This window comes from Lissotriton vulgaris, chromosome 5 (genome assembly GCF_964263255.1).
Source record: "Lissotriton vulgaris chromosome 5, aLisVul1.2, whole genome shotgun sequence".
Lineage (NCBI taxonomy): Eukaryota > Metazoa > Chordata > Amphibia > Caudata > Salamandridae > Lissotriton > Lissotriton vulgaris.
The window spans coordinates 1963422291-1963441662 of record NC_141693.1 but is presented as its reverse complement, the minus strand read 5'-3'; the positions used below and the strand labels follow the sequence as shown (position 1 = coordinate 1963441662).

The 19372-nt window shown below is 47.0% G+C and overlaps 1 protein-coding gene across 1 annotated transcript in view; it reads left to right on the top strand.

Annotated features, from left to right (window-relative positions):
* Positions 1-19372, top strand: part of MSH5 (mutS homolog 5) — a 1348607-nt gene that overhangs the window by 59941 nt on the left and 1269294 nt on the right. Inside the window, exons 2-3 of the mRNA XM_086920580.1 lie at positions 9944-10078; positions 12966-13089. Coding sequence (XP_086776706.1) covers positions 9956-10078; positions 12966-13089 — 247 coding nt within the window. The 5' untranslated portion in view covers positions 9944-9955. The remainder of the gene's footprint in view (positions 1-9943; positions 10079-12965; positions 13090-19372) is intronic.

Genomic DNA, 19372 nt, shown 5'->3' with positions numbered 1-19372 from the left:
ATCGAGTTAATGGCAGCGGACGTATACAACCAACTGCGTGACAAGCCAACCCTAAGCAAAGCGAAGATCCGAGTGTTCGCCTATGGACAGAAAACCCCAATACCACTCATTGGGTGTTTCAAGACTAATATCTGTCATCAGGACAGGACAGTCCCCTCCACCATATATGTGACAAAAGAGGGGAGCGGCATGCTGCTCAGCGGAAAAGCCGCCGAAGAACTCCAACTCATCTTCTATGCCATGGCCGTCCTAGAGGATGAACTCGATGCAATCATCGAAGAATTTGAGGACACGTTCAGGGGCATCGGGTGCCTAAAAGGGAAAGAGGTATCGCTACACATTGATCCATCCATACAACCCGTGGCACTCCGGCACCGGAGAATTGCTTTCCACCTCCGAAAAAAAGTCGAAGAAGAACTCGAGAGTCTCGAGAGACAAGGAATAATCGAGAAAGTGGATGGGCCCACGCCTTGGGTGTCACCGATCGTAGTAGCAAGGAAGCCTAAACAGCCAGGGCAGGTTCGCATATGCGTGGACATGCGCCTGCCCAACGCCGCAGTCAAGCGAGAGCGTCACCTGACGCCCACTGTTGACGACATATTGAGCGAACTCAATGGAGCCAAATGGTTTTCCAAGGTAGATCTTCGCTCAGGCTACCACCAGCTACCACTCCACCCCGACTCCAGGTACATCACTACCTTTTCCACCCATGTGGGCCTACGCCGATATCGCCGCCTCAACTTCGGCATTTCGAGTGCAGCAGAAGTTTTCCAAAATACCATCCGTGAAGTGCTCAGCGGACTCCCAGGCGTACTCAACGTAAGTGACGACCTGCTGATATATGCCCAATCTGTGGAAGAGCATCACCAGCGGCTGAGGGGAGTTCTACAAAGACTCAAGGATTCTGGCCTCACCCTGCATCGCGAAAAATGCCAATTCCTCCGCAACACCATCAGTTTCTTCGGATACACATTCTCAGACAAGGGCATCGCCCCCGATCCAGAGAAGGTCAAGGATGTACAGACGGCTCCCGCCCGACAAACATCTCTGAGGTGCGGAGCTTTCTAGGAATGGTAAATTTCTGTGGTCGCTTTATCCCGGACCTCTCCAACATCACCCGACCTCTCCGCGAGCTCACGAAGACATCCACCCCCTGGCAGTGGGGCAAGGAGCAGGAGGACGCATTCCAAAACACGAAAGCAGCCCTATCGGCGGAGAAGACACTCTCCTACTTTGACCCCTCCAAAAAGACCAACATCGCCGTCGACGCCAGCCCTTTCGGTCTGGGTGCCGTCCTCACACAACGTCAAGGAGAAGATGACTGGGCACCGATTGCATACGCCAGCAGATCGCTGACAGAGACGGAACAGAGGTACTCTCAGATAGAACGTGAAGCCATAGCTATCCACTGGGCGTGCAGACACTTCCACATGTACGTGTATGGGCACCCGTTCACCGTCTCAACAGACCACAAACCCCTAATTCCACTATTCAGGGGGACGGTATCGAAACCACCGCCCAGGATTGAGAAATGGATTCTGCAGCTGCAAGAATATGACTACCTGCTAGAGTTCAAACCGGGAGCCACCAACCCAGCGGACTTTCTATCACGCCACCCGAGGGCAGCCACCCCGGGAGAGAGGGAGGATGCTGAAGACACTGAGTCATACGTGAATGCAGTGGTTGAAAGGTCCAGACCACTCCCCATGAGCTTGGACATGATCATCGAAGCCACCCAAAATGACGAGATCTGCCAGATTGTCTCGAATGCCATACGCACGAACGAGTGGAAGACGCTCCAAGCGTCATTAGGCCAGAGAACACCGCAAGCGAAAACAGCCCTGGAAGCGTTCTTGAGGGTCAAAGAGGAGCTGTCAGTTGATAGCCAGGGTTGCGTGCTAAGAGGGCCCAGAATCGTGATGCCGGCTACTCTCACACAGCAAGCCATTGCCCTTGCTCACCGAGGACACCAGGGAGTGGTGAAGACAAAAAGCAGACTTCGTGCCAAACTATGGTTTCCAGACATGGACGCACAAGTGGAACGGGCCGTCAAAGAGTGCCAGTGGTGCCAAGCAGCGGGGCTCCCAGAAAACCCGCCACCGGTCATCACAGAAGTTGGCCCGGAAAAACCATGGGAGCACGTCAGCGCCGACTTCGGTCACCTGCCAGACGGAAGACACATGCTTGTCATCATGGATGACTACACGAAATATCCGGAAGTGGAAATTGTTACATCCCTCACTGCAAAAGAGGTGATCGCCAAATTTGAGAAGACTATCGCAACCCATGGCATCTTTGTGAGAGTCAAGACCGACAACGGTCCCCCCTTTCAGAGCCAAGAATTTGCTGAGTATCTAGCGGAGTGGGGGATCCTACACCGGAAAATAACACCCAGATGGCCACAAGCAAACGGAGAAGTAGAAAGGTTTATGCGCACGTTGAACAAAACCATCCGGATTGCCCATGCTGAGGGAACATCGGTGGAGAGAGGAATCTACTCCTTCCTCCGAGAGTACAGGCTTACTCCACACCGCACCACTGAGGCCGCCCCAGGTCCATCCACGATGGGACGCATAATCCGAGACACCCTCCCAAATCACCCCACCTGGAACCCCGCCAGTGCAGAATCATGGAGGACTGTGTCCAACAGGAAAAAGTCTAATGACTATGCAAGTTTCCGGCGAAAGTCCAAAGAGTCATCCATTGCCGAAAATGACCGGGTCTACGTCCGAGACAGGTATCCAGGGAGCAAGTTCAGGCTCCCGTTCGAGCCACAACCATGGACTGTCACTGCCCGGAACGGGACCATGGTCACCGCCCAGCGAGAAGGAGAAACAGTCACCAGGAATGTCTCATTCTTCAAAAAGGCTGCCAGCCCCCGGAATAACCCAACCAGCTCGGAGAGGGATGAGGGATCAACAGCATCGCCAACCCGGCCAGGAAGCAACCAAAGCACTCCCGAAACCGCCGTCCAGGAGGGGGACGTGGACTCTGCAGATGAACCGCGAGCCTCCAGCACCCCCAGTGCCGTTCTCCCCAGGAGCCCCCAGAGCCCTCTGGGCACAAGCACTCCCTACAGTGAACCACCCCGGAGAGTGCTGTTCCGTGGTGAAGCAACAGGCTATGGACTGAGAAGGAACCCAGCGCCCTCCTCCCGGATGGCCGACTACGCAGTGGGCTGAGAGACCGTGAAGAGACTAGAGACTGGTAACAGGCCGGATGGCCACGTTTTATTACTTGTTTGGACACTCAGAGCAATGCCATTTTGTTGAGGGGGGGGGTCTTTGTTCATACCAAAGGTGAAAAGGAATGTAATGTTGCGACCGCACAGTTGCGGTCTAGTTGATCAGCGCACGTAGACGTGCGCATACGCGGTGGCGCACGGCGCCGCGTACGTTATATAAAATAAAGGTGGGCGTGTCCCCGGGTTAGTCGGGACCACGCGACGAACCAAACAAGGTGTCCGTGTGAGTCCCTCATTGCGCGCCCGCAACCTGCGCGCCCCCAGGTTCTACAAACCTGACATCCCCCACCGCGGCGGCTTCCGTGCCAGCCGCGCCCCTGCAGAGAAGCACTTGGCACGTAATTAGCACACACATCCTAATGGCGCTGCCTATCTCTGGGCTTTTGTCTGGCTTTTCCTGGGGCTGTCGGGGTGTGAAACGCCAGGGACTTAAAGGAAATGTCTGGAGCTGGGCGGCATTGACGAGCAAACTCTGGATGTCACTGCAGTTTCAAAGTTCCTCTTAATTCAAGACGCGGCTCACAGGTTTGCTAAGCTGTAGGATTTCGAACTGGTAGTGCATTTTGTTAGTGATGCATGCAGTGGCGTGTGATAGTGCATAGGCCCTACTTCAAGAAAGGTGAATGAGTTTAGTGCACCACTGCTGGTAAACGAGAAAAGAGCCCACTGGGCACTGAGGCCACTGCAGATTTCTTACCACCTTTCAGGCACAAACACGTATTTATAAATGTGTGCGCCTCTATCTGTCTCTTGCTCCATTCCACAGCCTCTGAATTATTCACCACTTTCCTTCTTGCTCTCGCAGCCCACTCTCACTTTATCTCTCCTCTCTCACTGCCCCCTTTTTCTATCACTTCTTCACTCAGCCTTAGAATTATTCCATCGTTTTCACTTTTACCCTGTCTCCCTCTCACATTTTCTTTCTTTGTCTCGTTTCCTCTCCTCTCTCTCTCTCTCTCCTATCTCTCTCTTTCTCTCTCATGTACTCCATCTCATTCTCCCAAGCTTTCTCTCTCCCTCCGTCCCTCCGTCTCTCCAGCTTTCTCTCTCGCTCTCTTCTCTCCCACTCTCTCAGGGGCACCACCACATCACTCAGTGGCACTACCACATCACTCAGGAGCACCAGCAGCATCACCACATCACTCGGGGGCACCACCACATCACTCAGGGGCACCACCACATCACTCAGGGGCACCACCACATCACTCAGGGACACCACCACATCTCTCAGGGGCACCACCACATCACTCAGGGGCACCACCACATCACCACCACATTTGTATTTGTATTTGTATTTGTATTTGTATTGGTTATTTGTAGAGCGCAACTATCGCTCCGAAAGGAGCATCCTGGCGCTAATAAGACAATGTGCATACAATTACAAGAACAGAGTTAAATAGTTGTCATTACGTACTCGTCTGGAAGATTGAAGGTCCAGGTTTTCAGGTGCTTCCTAAACTGGTTTTCCTGAGTCAGCAGTCTAAGGTGTTTGGGCATTGCATTCCAGGCTTTGGATGACAGGAAGGTTAGGGTCTTACCCTGGAGAAGTGTGGCTCAATGATTGGAGCGGCAGACCCTGATGTAGAGGTTTAGCCCGGGACCAGGGTTCAATTCCCCGCCTCGGTGGGTCTTGGGCTCAAAATTCCACGGACCTGATAATTCTCGCATCGGTGCCTATTCCAATCATGGAGTCCCACTCTGCAACTCTGGGCAATAGCTTGCTTAATCTCCACAACGGCCCCCACAACGCGAAGGATGCCTGGCCTCCACCTTGGGGGTGCCCAGGAGTGGATGCCTCACAGGGAAAGCCAGGATGGGTTCCACAGCGGTATTCGTACAAGCGCCTTGAGACCCTTACGGGTGAGTAGTGCGCTATACAAGTATCAATTTACATTTACCCCCCTTGGTTTTATAGTTAAATTTGGCCAGTTTAATTAGATTTTCTCCTGCAGATCGTAATGTCCTGGAGAATTTGTAATGGAGGAAGCGCCTAATGAGATATTTTGGGCCGGTGCCATTGAATGCTCGAAAGGCTCAAGATTTTAAATAAAATCCTCTTAGGCAGCCAGTGTAGAGTCTTTAAGGCGGCTGACGCTGAGGATTTCCTTAGCAGTTTAAGAACAAGTCTGGCAGCTGTGTGTTGTACGCTCCGAAGTTTTTTTAGTGTGATTTTTTTAACACCTGCCATCAAACCATTGCAATAATCCAAACGAGGGAGGATTAAGGCCACAGCGACAGCTTTTCGTGAGTCAATGGGCAGGAAGTCAAAAAATGTCTTTAAAGATTTAATAATACTGAAGCAGCTTCCTGCCACATTCCTCACATGTTGGTCAAATGAAAGCTCGGTGTCAAATAAGACACCGAGATTTCTTGCTGATACCACAGTTTGTGGGGGAGCAGGAGAGTCTTCCGGCCACCATTTGCTGGGACAAAAATGCTGGGACTTTCCCATAGGAAGAATCTCTGTTTTATTTACATTACATTTAAGATGGTTCTTATCCATCCAGAGAAATACATCCTTCAAACAGTTCTTGAGGTTTTGTTCAGCATTGGTGGAGTTCTTCTCAAGAGGTACAATGAGCTGAGTATCATCGGCATACGATGTCACAAGTATGATGTATGATTCAATGAGGGAGATGAGAGGAACCATGTAAATATTGAACAGGAGTGGGCTCAGAATGGAGCCCTGAGGGACTCCGGACAATACGTTTTTTTCCTTAGAAAGGAAAGGACCCAATGCAATTGTTTGTGATCTCTCCGTCAAAAATGAGATGATCCACGTCAATACTACCCCCGAGAATCCAATATCTCTAAGTCTTCCTATCAATATTGTATGGGAGATGGTGTCGAACGCCGCTGTGAGGTCTAATAAAATCAGAACAGCGTTCTTTCCTTGGTCCTGCAAGATTTTTATAGAGTCGGTGAGTTCAATCAGGGCTGTTTCTGTGGAATGGTGAGGCCGGAAGCCTGATTGTTGAGGATGAAGAATATTGTTGGTTTCTACATATCTTTTTAGTTTTTTGTATACTATCTGTTCTGTAATCTTGCCGAGGACTGGGAGAAGTGAAATTGGGCGTAGATTGGCCAGCTCTGTAGGGGATTTATTGGGTTTTTTCATCAGGGGTTTTACGACTGCTTGTTTCCATTGGCCTGGGACTATACCTGTATTGAGAGAGGTATTTACAATCTCGTTTATCAAAGGATTGACCACTTCGATTACCTGATGAAGAATTCGTGGAGGGCACGAATCAGAAGGGGCACCTGATTTACAAGCAAGAATTACTTCCCTGGTTTGGGGTAATGACACTGGTGTGAAAATACTAAGACTACCGGTTGCATTTTCTCCCTGGTAAGGGGGGACCGAGGGCTGATAGACTTGCGGGACTGAGAAATCCTTTTGTATAAGGTCAATCTTTTCCACAAAGAAATCTGCAATTTGATTGCAAAGTTCTAAGGAGGGTGGAATTTCCGGCTGTAGGGTTTTTGGATGTGTAAAGGTCTTTACAATGGAAAATAGAGTTTTTTGTTTTTGTTTTGCTTCCTTAATGGCGTTAGTGTAATACTCCTTAGCAATTTTAATGGTATCTAGATATATTTTCCTCTGTTGAACATAAAGGATTCTGTTGGTAGGATCGTAGGTTTTATGCCAGTTGCGTTCACCTTTCTTACATAATAGGTGAAGCGATGCCAGTTCTGGTGTAAACCAGGGGGCATTCCTCTTTCCTCTTTTTTCCATTCTGCGGGGGTTTTTTGGTGAAACGTGTTTTTTAATCTCTTGTTGCATCCAGCTGTGAAAGTGTATCGAATCTTGTTCAACATTACCGGACAAGTTGGGAATCTGAGTTTGTATTATGGGTTGAAGCTTAAAACTGTCTTCAACCTTAGTCCAGTTAATATTATTTTCTGACTGTTTGTTCAATTTCAATGAGTTTTGGAGGCGTGATGTTCTGATGCTAAAGGGAATCAGACTATGATCTGTCCAAATTTGTTGGACGGGTGTGTGGTTTTTCAGAAGGGGAAAATTCGTACATATCCCGTCCAGGGTGTGGCCTGCTTGATGTGTCTGTTTAGTTACCTTTTGTTGTAAATTGAAAATCTCCAGGGTTTGATGAAAGTTAAGTGCTTGAGTGTCTAGTTTAGATTCCAGATGTAAATTGAAATCTCCCAGAAGTGTGAAATGAGGGTAACGAAGAAGGAGCTGACCTAGGGAATCGCTAAGTGATTCTAAAAACTTAGTTGCAGTGCCTAGGGGGCGGTAAATTAGCCCTCCTGAGAAGGAGGTGGTGTCATTTAGTTTGATGGAGAAACCAAGCCCCTCTATACCTTGCAAAGGTTCTAGATTGAAAGTGTGACATTTTATATGGTTTCTCAACACCAAAGCAACTCCTCCTCCTCTCCCCTTCATTCTATCCTGCCTAACAATGGTATAGCCGTCTGGCAGGGCTATTGCTAAGTCTGGGTTACTGCTATTAGTTAGCCATGTTTCAGTTATGAGAAGGCAGTCCAAGTCCTGCTCAAGAATTAGGTCAATAATATCTTGACTATGGCCACACATGGAACGGGCGTTTATCAGCCCACCTTTAAAATTTAAAGTATCGGCAGAGGTGGTGCTGAGAGGAACTGTAGTCTCCACTGGGGGCCTAAGGGAGGTCCATTTGCAGTATTTACAGGAAAAAGGTCTCTCAATCTTACTCATATCCATATTACACGAACAAATATTTGCAGTATCGAGAGTACGAAGGTCGCTTGCCTGATACAGAAGGAAGGAGTGTGAATGACCAGAGTGTCCTGCGCCTGTCGCGTCCTTGGCGCGGACGGGCGCAGACGGGCTTTCCTTTGGCGCGCCTTCAGCGCGCCGCTGTCACGCCCGCTGCGCCCGCCCGCTGCGCGGTCGGGAGGTGATGTACTTCATATAGTGGTGGAGGAGGGTGGGAGGCGTCGCAAGACTGGAGCGCTGCCCTTCGTTCTCCCCAAGATGGCGTCCGTCCCCGAGTTCGATCGCATCAGCTGTGAATCGCTGTGCGAGGACCAGGGATCGAGTTAGTGCAAGAGCGCAGGTGAGTGTGAGGTTAAAAAGGAAATTAATTCTTCCAGCAGAACACACAATAATTAAAAACAATTTTGTCCGTTTTTAAAAGGTGCTAGCCTAACCCCCGGCTTTCCGCCTCAGGGGATAATTATAATGCACAGTGAATTGTCGTGCGCCGAGTGAGAGGCCAATTTTATACCTGGGAGGGCGGGAGGCGTCGCAAGACTGGAGCGCTGCCCTTCGTTCTCCCCAAGATGGCGTCCGTCCCTGAGTTCGATCGCATCAGCTGTGAATCGCTGTGCGAGGACCAGGGATCGAGTTAGTGCAAGAGCGCGGGTGAGTGTGAGGTTAAAAAGGAAATTAATTCTTCCAGCAGAACACACAATAATTAAAAACAATTTTGTCAGTTTTTAAAAGGTGCTAGCCTAACCCCCGGCTTTCCGCCTCAGGGGATAATTATAATGCACAGTGAATTGTCACTCAGGGACACCACCACATCACTCGGGGATACCACCACATCACTCGGGGACACCACCACATCACTCAGGGACACCACCACATCACTCTGGGACACCCATACTCGGGGACACCCAATAGCTCACACTTTCCTAATGCAAGACCTATTGCATTGCAAAAGCTTGTTTCCTCTTCCTGGCTATGTAAGTGTTTGCTTTGTTTGTTCTGTTCTAATGTGTCTTTCTGCCTCTTCTGTTGTGAAGCACACTAACTCCCTTAGGCCATATTCGTGCACCAAAAAGGCATACATAATCTAATAAAAGATGTTAAATGACTGGCTGAATCTCCACATCGATGGATACATTTGAAATAAAATGCTTCGAACTAAAGCAAGTACCCAGTACCGAGTGCAAATTAAGTGTAAAATCTGCAGTTGGTATAAAACGTTGTGGCAAGGAGTCAACCGTTTTCTAAGTTAGCTGCCCTTTTTCAGAAAGTATTTAATGCCCATAGTTCAGGGATCCCTTGTGTAGAGAAGGGAACCATTGCTGGACTCTTTCACATGCTAGCATTGAAACATCCAGGGTCTGACAAAGATTATTATAAAAACAATGATCTCAGTCTTCCTCTTAGAAAAAGAGCATACAGGATCTGCTGCACCAACAGCTCAGCACCCAGTGAAGCCTCACTTTTAGCTGAGCAGGAACCCACCAAATTCAGATAGAGGTCATTGTTACTCACTGCACCAGTGTGTGGACATGCTTGTGTTTCATTTTGTGCTTCTAATGTTTGTAGCCCATTTTGGGATTCTGATGTATGTGTTCATTCTTGTGTTTGTGATATTTAGTCCATATTGTGCTTTTGATGCTTGTCATTGTCCATTTTGTGATTGTAATGTTTGTGGTTCAAGCTTCTGCTTGGGACATTCGTGGATTGTCTGGTGCTTGTGAGGTTTTGGGACCCATTTTGCGATCTACTTTTTGCTTGTGATGTCTTCTGATAGTGATGTATGTGGTCTAACTGGTACCTCTTCTTGTGGTTATGATGTTGGTTAGCGGGCCATCTTGTGTGTTATGTTGGTTGTGGTCTGTCTTGTGCGAAACGTATCATTTCACTTTTCCCATAAAGATGATGGTGTGCTTCAATGCACCATGTAGCATAGCTCATTGATAACTGTTGCTAATTGACTACTTTTATACCTTGGTTTTTAACAGTAAGTTACCCAGATGGCTTTCTGCAGTACCAGCAGCACCAGTAGAGGCAGACCTCCCTCAGGGGCAAACGCAGAAGGTACTTCTATTCTCCACCATGGCCGTGACGCAGAAGAAGATGAACAAGAGGGCTCTGAGGTGCGCTTGCTGTTTTGATGATGTATATTCAGTCTTCAGTTCTGTTCCATCAGGGTGAAAAAACTAGAAATGTCAATATTTAGAAGCAAGCACATGCAGTATAGTCAAGTAGAAAAAAATTAACATGTGAGGAAAATTGTCCATAAAAATGACAGCATGATATAAAAGAAAATGTTGGAGGTGCCGATAAGTAAACTCCCCCGTGGTGTATGCTAATGTATTCTAATAGGAATATATGCATATTCTATTAGGAGCCTACGCAGCAATGTCTTTATCATCCTTCAGTGTGTGGGTGATTTGTAAAACAGCTGACAGATGATGGGATTCATGGCTCATGCTAGTAATTACATCTTAAGTATTTTCTTTATTTCACAGCATAATTCGACTTACAGTATTTTTGAGAATCACATCAACAAGTATTTGAAAGTTTTCACATTCAGTTTGGTTCATGCCGGATGAGTGCAAAAAGAATTATTGTCTAGGAGTCACACCAGCATAATTGGAAGGCTATCACACCTGCCACTCACACCACAGTAAAAGTGTGTGCCCAGCGGATTTTATCTGCCATTGCGGGAGGCGATTGAGTTCGAACCCTGACACTTCATGGCACTACCATAACTTGGCAGTTGTGTGTTATTTTAATAAGACACTGGTAAGTTCTATAAACCTAAATATCACACATTAGAGGGATCTGCAACATGACGATTGGGTCTGCCCTAAATTTGAATGATGGTCAGTTAGAAGTCTTCACAAAGAAGTAATTGATCATGCCATTTTGGAGTCAGAAGGTGTTCATTAACAAAAAAAAGAATCCATGAATCACACAGCTAGGCGACAGGACATAAAAGCTAAAGCACACAAGTGCAAAACACAAATTAGTATTTTCAAACACAGGGATTCAATGGAGATCCCCTTGCAAAACTGAAACAGGTTAGGCAGGTTCAGAAACTGAAATTTTATAGTAGTACAGCCAATCTTCAAACTGATACAAAAAATATAAGAGGTTTGGCCAACTAGAGCCCAAGATGGCCACACACATACTCCATGCTCTATACCAGGCCCTCTTCCTTGGACGTGTCCCTGGTTCCCAGGGAAAACCTGGACCTTGCCAGTGGTGGATTCCGACATGCTACTGAGGTGAACTCTGGCAGGCATTGTGGTTGTATTAGTGAGCAGAATAGTGGCAGCATTCCCCACGCAGCTCCCCCTCTGAATAAGGAGCTTTGACAGTGCACATTATATGCTGGCACTTAAGGACACAGCCATGCTTGCTCCCTGTGACCGAAGTGGGGGCCGGCAGGAGTCGTCTCATTGTTGGATGACCAAGAGGAGCACAGAGTGGAAGGCAACAAATAACTGATGCACTGCAGCAGTTGGTGGATTGCGGCCCTAGTGTGGATTGGAGAAATTGGTCCTATGTTCACTGATCCTTGAAGCTGGGATCTTGCACAGCAGGGCCTGGTGGACAACTATTTCGGCACTTGAAAGCTTAGTGGCACTAAGAAAGATAAAATATGAGTGACAATATGGGAGAGAAGAAAAAAGTGGGGAAGACTTCTTTACTCCCCAGTAAAAGGCAACTTGGAACAGCCAGAGAGGAATGGCAGTGTTGGGCTCTTCTGTAGATCCAGATCTAACACCAGATTAAAGCGCTCTTTTGAAGTCAATGAATGTGCTTCATTCAGACTTTGAAAGGAAAACAAATTTAAAGATGGCAGGGAGTCAGTTCTGTGGATTTTAGAAGGGCTTTCTGAAAGAGTGGAAACGTAGAATTTGGCCAGGCGCTACTGACGGAGATCATTCCACAGTCATAGACTTGGTGATTTTTAAGAACTATGCAATCATCAGCATCCTCAAGTTGAACATCACCTTGGAACTCCTTGATAATCTGAAGAGGGGTGTAATTCTTCATGTGCTGGGGTGCTTTCTTCAATACCTGTGCGCTCCTTGCCAGAAGAGATGGAGCAAGTATTGAGATACCTACTGGAACTAGTGCAGTGACTGGTCAAGCAGATGCTTTCTCCCTCACGAGGAGAAGGTATAATGACACATGAGACGACACATCCAGGTGGACTATGATTGCTACTCTTGTCTCCTCAGACAGAGGAAGTAATAGTAATCATTCATTGATCCACAAAAAGGTAGAGGAATTTGGAGGCAACCACTTGCTGTTCTTCCTAGAACAACACACTGACACTCTTCACAGGAAACGGGAGAAGATGAAAGTGAAGCTTGAGTTGTAATCAAGTGCCTAACTGCCTCAGTGAGAACAAAGCTCAGCATGGTATTTGGTGGAAAGCAGGTTGCTTCCACCTATGTGGAAGGGCATTTCTTGCAGTACTGTCCCCTGACCTTGGAGAAAGACAGTCTAGTTACGTATACGTTTTGGTGTCAGAGGTAAGAAGGAAGGGAGGAGACAGTGGTTCCCACTCACTGCAGACCTTAGTGTTGGGGAGGGATGGGGAGTATGTTGTTGGGTTGCTTTGAATTTTTCCTGTTGTCCCCCTGCTTTTCTTTCTTCTCCTTTGCTATTGGACTGTAGTGATAGCTGTCAGTGCTGCCTCAGCAAAGAGTTTAAACTAGAACTGTTGGAGTTAATTATGAGGTTTTTGGGGGGTGGGGTCAGTACTTGATTATTAAAGCTATATCTATTACAAATATGAGCGGAAATTGATAACCTGGTGGTCAGACGTTTCTACCTAATCAATTTATGGATCTGCTCACAAGGTACTTTCCTCTTCCGTAATGTACAAGGAGCAATGAGTTGAGACAGTGCTATTAAATCGGGAACTGCATTTTACAACTTTAGCATCCAGACTAGGGTGGAACTTTTTGACACTAAACAGGCACTGCTCCTTGCCTTTAACCTCTCCTCCTCTTATTTTAGATCTACATGAGTTTCCTGTGGCATGCGGGGCAGCTGGGCATTGCCTACTATGACCTTGCTGATTATTCCATCCACTTCATGCCTGATGCCCCGGACAGCGAGGGCCTGAAGCTGCTGCAAAGAAGTAAGAAAGGGCCTTTGAAATTATTCCACATTTGGTCAGCAAGAGGCACGTTCAACTTGTTGTTCTGAAGTTTATTACCATTGCCTGGCATGGCTTTTTATTGGCTGCTAATATTTCCAAACTGCTGTAAAATGATGGTCAAGTTGCCTACCTCCTTTTGCCAGTAGTAATGTTGAGACTTAGCTTGGACCATTATCCACTACATGCGGAAGTTTGCTCTGCATCTACAGTGAGTTTTATTTTTGGCGATGTTAGGGATAGTTTGAACACTAGAGCCTCTCAAAAGATATAGTACAGAAACAGCAGCAACATCAACCTCTTGTTATACTTAATGTATGCCTCACACAACCTCACTCCCTCAACCTCACTCACAACGCTATAAAAACTGAGACCTCATCCTATCACCATCTCCTACTCCATCCTCCCTGCGGGCCTTGCATTTATACCGACCACCTTGCTTTGCCCTTTCACATCTTAGTACCCATACCTTTCCACAAAAGGACTGCCCATTCTTATTGAAAACATCTGGCAGTCCGTAGCTTCTCTCCTCCCAAAACCAGCACTCAACGATACCCCTCTCCTTGGCCATCTCTGTTTACCTAGCCACAATAAGAAGGTGAAATTAAAAGCAAGCACACCCTTTACATAGTCAAGCAAGGTCCAGAAAAAAGGTGGTGCTCTGCTCATTCTCCCAAAGACCTCACAGCTATCAAGACTGTCCCACAGATGCTTCACCTGCAAAGGCTGTATAATATTGTCCAGTGCAGTCTAACTGGGCAAAACCATCTCCGGACATCCTGCTCAGTCAAAAAATCACCAAAACGAAGTACTTCTTAAAAAAAAGTAATAGTATTTGCTACAGAATTTACTTTTCTAATTGTCACACTTATTCTGCAAATTCTATTCCTCCTTCTGCTGTATCAAATCCGTTGCCTGTTCTAACTCCACTGCCAAAATCATTTCTTAACCAGTATCTTAGCAACCAGTGTTATGCTCCTGCTAATAGTAACTGCAGCACCAGTGTCACCCTTTCTCCTAGTCTTCCTTGACTTCTCTCAGCCTTCGACAGCATTGATGATCGTGTCCTCTGCATTGTCTCTGCCTGCGTGGACATCTACCAAATACTACTCCATTTCCTTTTAGGTCGAAAAAGAAAAACGATATCCAGTTAACCATTTTCAGTCACTCGTGTTTTTTGCCAAAATGTAACCCTTCCAAATTCCCCATCCTTGCCCCGGTGAATCTCAATTTGTACTTTGATCTAAGGTATATCCTGCTGGTCGAGCAAGATTTTGCCCTACTCAGTATGCTGATGAGACACAGCTATTTTCCAATGTGTTTTCGTCTACCGACAAAGATTATTACATTCATGGTTGTTCATTTTGGATGACCGCAGTCTTTATTAAACATAACGTAAACAAAACAATTGAATTATCATCTATTGTGCAAGCTCCAAAACAAAGGCTAGCTCAATCACAAACATCTAGAGGTGTTTGCCTCCACGTTCTCAATCCTTGACTTGTCCTGGGCTCCTTCATGGATTCCTGCAGCTCTTTATTAGAACATATATATGCATGCTAGACAGCTTAGCATTGATGAAGTCTCTTATGCTGAATGAAACCACTTCTCTGAACACCCAACTTTCGCTCCAGGAAAGCTTGCTTGCCGTTATCTCCATATCAGAACTGATGTTTTTAGGTTGAGCATTCGAGACCTCTTGTATAACCTTTAGTATATACTTATATGTGTATGTCCTTTGTGGGCTCTGGAGATCTGCCCTAGGACTTGTCTGCCCGCTTAGGGACTTTTTTTTCTGTTCAACTGCCTCTATTTAACTATCTTGATTGAAAACGACCAGTAGAGGTCAGTAAAATACCAGAATTGTTTCTGCTGAGGGATAAAATGCAAGAATCACTTTAGCATTCTCTAGATTCCAGTCCATAGAAATGGTCTTTTACGAGCACCTGTAGACAAAAATATTTTTTTCAAATCTTGAATTTTCAGTGATATGGCCACCGAAGGCCCTGATATTATTTAAAAACAAAGATTTTGACTATACTATTTCCTGCTGAAAGGCAATATTTATCTCCCTGTGTTCCCATACCTGGTGTGTCATGCAGTTTGATGCTTACTTTCCCTCCATGTTAAAGATCAGTACATGTTTCAGCACCCGGGCTAATGTGCTACATAGCTAAATACATATAAGGTCCCAAAGGCGTGACCGATTGCATTGCAAATGCTTGTTTAATGTAATTCTCTAGTGTATTTCAATTTTTTTGCTAGGACAGAGAAATATACCTAAAGTTTAAGCCACAACGTGAGTGACACAAGGCGGGTTTTCAATTGGCATAAAACTCTTGTCTCTCTTTTCTTATATTGATGGCTAGCACCAACAAATGGATATGGGAAACAGTGATGTTATGTTATGTTATGTTATAACCTATTTGCAAAGCGCACTTTGACCAAGGTTTCATGGCGCTATTTCAAGCTGTACTGAGTTGACTGTTCTGAGTTGACTGCAGTAGGATCGGTTTACTCATGTGCCTGTATGAACAGCCATGTCTTGAGCTGCCTTCTGAATTGAAGCAGATCGGGACAGGAACGGATCTCCCATGGGAGTGAGTTCCAGAGTTGTGGCGCCAGATAACCGAAACGACACCTGCCATGCCACTTACGTTTAAACTTTGGGCTCACCAACAGATTTTGATGTTTAGAACGGAGATCACGGGTTGGAATATATCTCAAGATCAAATTGTTAATAAAAATAGAACTATAACAATTTAGGGACTTAAATGTAAGACAGGCGGTTTTGAAGGTTGCCCGTTGGAGAAGTGGGAGCCAGTGTAGCTTTTTTATCAGGGATCTGGCCGATTGCCACTTAGGCTGTTGATAAATCAATCGTGCCGCCTGGTTCTGTACAAGCTGGAGCCTCTTGATCTGATAAGAGGGAAGGCCTAGATAGATTGAATTTGCATACTCTAGATGGGACAGGACTAGGCCAATCACAACTTGTATCAGTGCTGCCCGGGTGAGCAAGTGATGTATCTTCTGGATTTTTTGCAGTTTGAAGAAACATTTAGAGACTACTGTGCTCACTTGGGCGTTTAGAGACAGATCTCCGTCAATAGTCACCCCCAGGCTTTTTATGGAAGAGGAGGGTTTGGGGAAAGGCCCTAGTTCTGCCGGCCAATAATGAGGGCCCCAGGAGATACGACTATCTCCTATCAGCAGTACCTCCGTCTTTCCGGGGTTCAACTTCAGATGGTTATAATCCATCCAATGGCGGATGAACACCATAGTATCCTGAAAGTTGGTAATGGATTCAATGGAATTATCTATGGTGAAGGAAAGCTGCAGATCGTCTGCGTAGTTGAATGTTGTTACTTTCCTCTGTTTTAAAGCTTTGATCAGGGGGAGTAGATAGATGTTAAACAGATGTGGGGACAGTAATGAAACTTCAGGTGATTCCCACACCTGAACCTCAACATGACTCCAGGACAGTACACCGTGAAATGCTTTTCTTCATTCCCTGGCCATACAAAGTCTTGTTAACAAAGGAACAACCACTCGCAGCACCAGTAGCTCTAGGTTTTGAAAGGCAGAGCCATCAGATGTGCCAGTGGTATTTGAGAGAAAGCATGGGGGGGGATGAGAGAAGGAGGGATAGAGAAAATGGGAGAGAGCACAAACACATGCACTCCCTGGAGTGCTGAATACTAAATAAACATGCACTGGCAAAGCAAAAGATTTGGATTATAAGTGGGTTGTTCATCAGTGCATGCACTCATTCGTTGCTCTCTTTCATCTATTCATCCGGCTATTGGCTCATTCTTGCTTTCACCAATACACTGATTCACAGTATCTGATAGAGACTTCTAGCCGCAGATTCCTTACCTTAGAAAAATCCCAAGGCATCAAATTGGATCCAGAAGTTTTTTGAGACGTAGCCGTGAGGGCGGTAGGTGGTGTCGTTCTGCTCTATATCTGTACTGTCCGCGCTGTAAGTGATGTGTGTTGTACCTACATAGGCATTACCCTGGCGCACTAACAACAGTTCTTTCATTTCTGCACCAGATAGTTCTGATCCAGTCAGAGCTTACCCTTAGTCATTTTTTGATTTCAAACCAGACAGGTGTCTATGATAGACCCCATCCCACTTGTGGTGCTTGGAGCATAACTACGCCTCCAAGACTGCTACGCCATGCACCCAAAGGTGCTGAGTAAGTAGTCCCTCAAGCTCCATGACGTTGGATGACCACACGATGCTCAAGATCCCATTAGTGTGGACGGTCCCAGGATTGTTCCCAGTGTGTCATCCAGTGATTATCATCGCACTTTAAGTTGAGGAATTCAAAAGTCAAAAAGCATAAAAAATCCTAAGAAGTCAAAGAGGTCTTCAGCTTGGCTGCACCTGACAGATTATCTGACAAGGCATGGGTGTGTCTGCACTCCAGGCTATGCGCTTCAAGTCAGGGTTGGTACCACGCTTCGAGATTTTCACGGAGCCTGAGCCACATCTGCCCAGTTTAAAGAATTTTGTAAGGACATGCACCTCATATTTGGATGGCCCGGGCCTTCTGGAACGTCTTCATGCTCCACAGGTGTGGGAGTGGTCCCCACTGGGGACCCGCCATCGGGTCCACCAAAGGCAACACTTGGGGACCATGGATCCGCTGTTGGATCCAGTGTGGAGATGCCATTGAGACTGAGACATTCCTTGGCACCTCTTCAATGCCGCTGCCCCACGGCCGACTGGGACAATGCAGTCCTTATCGAAGCCAGTGCCTTTTACTTCTGACTGGCCTGGAGAGAGAGACACTTGGGAGGGGTCAGATCCTTACCAACATCTTTTGGATGAGAATGAGAACAACTGGCATGGAGAACTGGTGGAGTCCAGTGGGTTAGACACCTCGCCTGACACTGGCTTGGTCTCTCCTCCTACCGTGCCTATGGAGAAGGGAGCCTCTTTTGCTATGTTGGTGCATAGAGTGGCTGAAGTCTTAGACTTTCAACTGCCCACAATGCAGTTCCAGTGACAGTCTAGACGAACATCTTGACAGAGGTACTTCAGCCGAGTCAGTCGCCCCTCTGAACCTTTACTACTCTTTAATGAAGCCCTTCCTGGCGTCCTATTCTGAACCTGGTTTAATTTCTGCACAGGGGCTCCGGCGCATACGATGATTGCCTGTCGCCATCGCCCTGCCCCCAGTTCTCTTACCGAGCACCACATTCTGGAGAGCTTGGTGGTCAAAGCCTCCACTTCTAGGACCAAACACAGTGCGTTCCCTACCACTCCACCCGATAGAGAATCTAAAAGGCTGGATACCTCTGGCAAGTGGATGTTCCCTTCTTCCAGGCTTGAACTGTGGTCGGTGAACACGACATACCTTTTGGGCCGATATTCCCATACTACCTGGGATTTGGTTGTGAAAGTACTGCCTGTGTGTCCGAGGATGCCAGACCCACACTCTCCCATGCGATTGCTCAGAAGGGAGACTGGGCGAAGTTCATCATACAACGTGGGCTCCACACAACAGCCTCACTGGGTAGAGACATTTGCCGGTGACCTTGCGGCCTCATTCATGCCTGAAAAAAACAGTTTTTTCAGGGGATGACCAACCATTGCTTATGGACATTCCCTTTGATGGCTCTCGTCTTTTTGGAGAGAAGGCGGACTCAGTACTGTACATCTAAGCAAAGCCCAGGTCTTTGGGCTTGTCTATGGTCCCTCGCCATCCCGAGTCCGCCTTCCTGCCCTGTTGTGGCCACGTAAGTGGTCTCCAACGTGTCCATACCCTCCCAGCCACCAGGCTTCCCAGCCTGTTCTTGGCCACGGATGCAGCCTCCTCAAACCATATGGGGCCATGAGCCAGAGGCCAACCCAGTTACCCACCCCTCTCCCGGCTGCCACAGCCTCCAAACCTCTTTAGTTTGCACCCTAACCATCATGGGCATCTAGTGGGGGGAACGATATGCCATCACCTATAAGACATCACAGGTAAGCCAGCTAGTTTTGAGGCGGACCCTTGCATGCAAAGGCCTCTATTGGCTTTTAACAGAATTGTGTGTTTTAAATTTGCACTGAGATTGTATTTTAATTGGGGGCTGAGCTTGTGATAATGCTGCAATTTGTTTGCATTGGGCCTGTTAGAACCCTATTTACCTGTTTCACATGGCAGCCATTTTTGTGGGGCCACCAGGGTAAGGGACCAATACAAGGGCTGTGCTCTAGTGTTTAGGTACGCACGCAGCCGGCCATGTGCTCACCGGCATTTAAACGTGC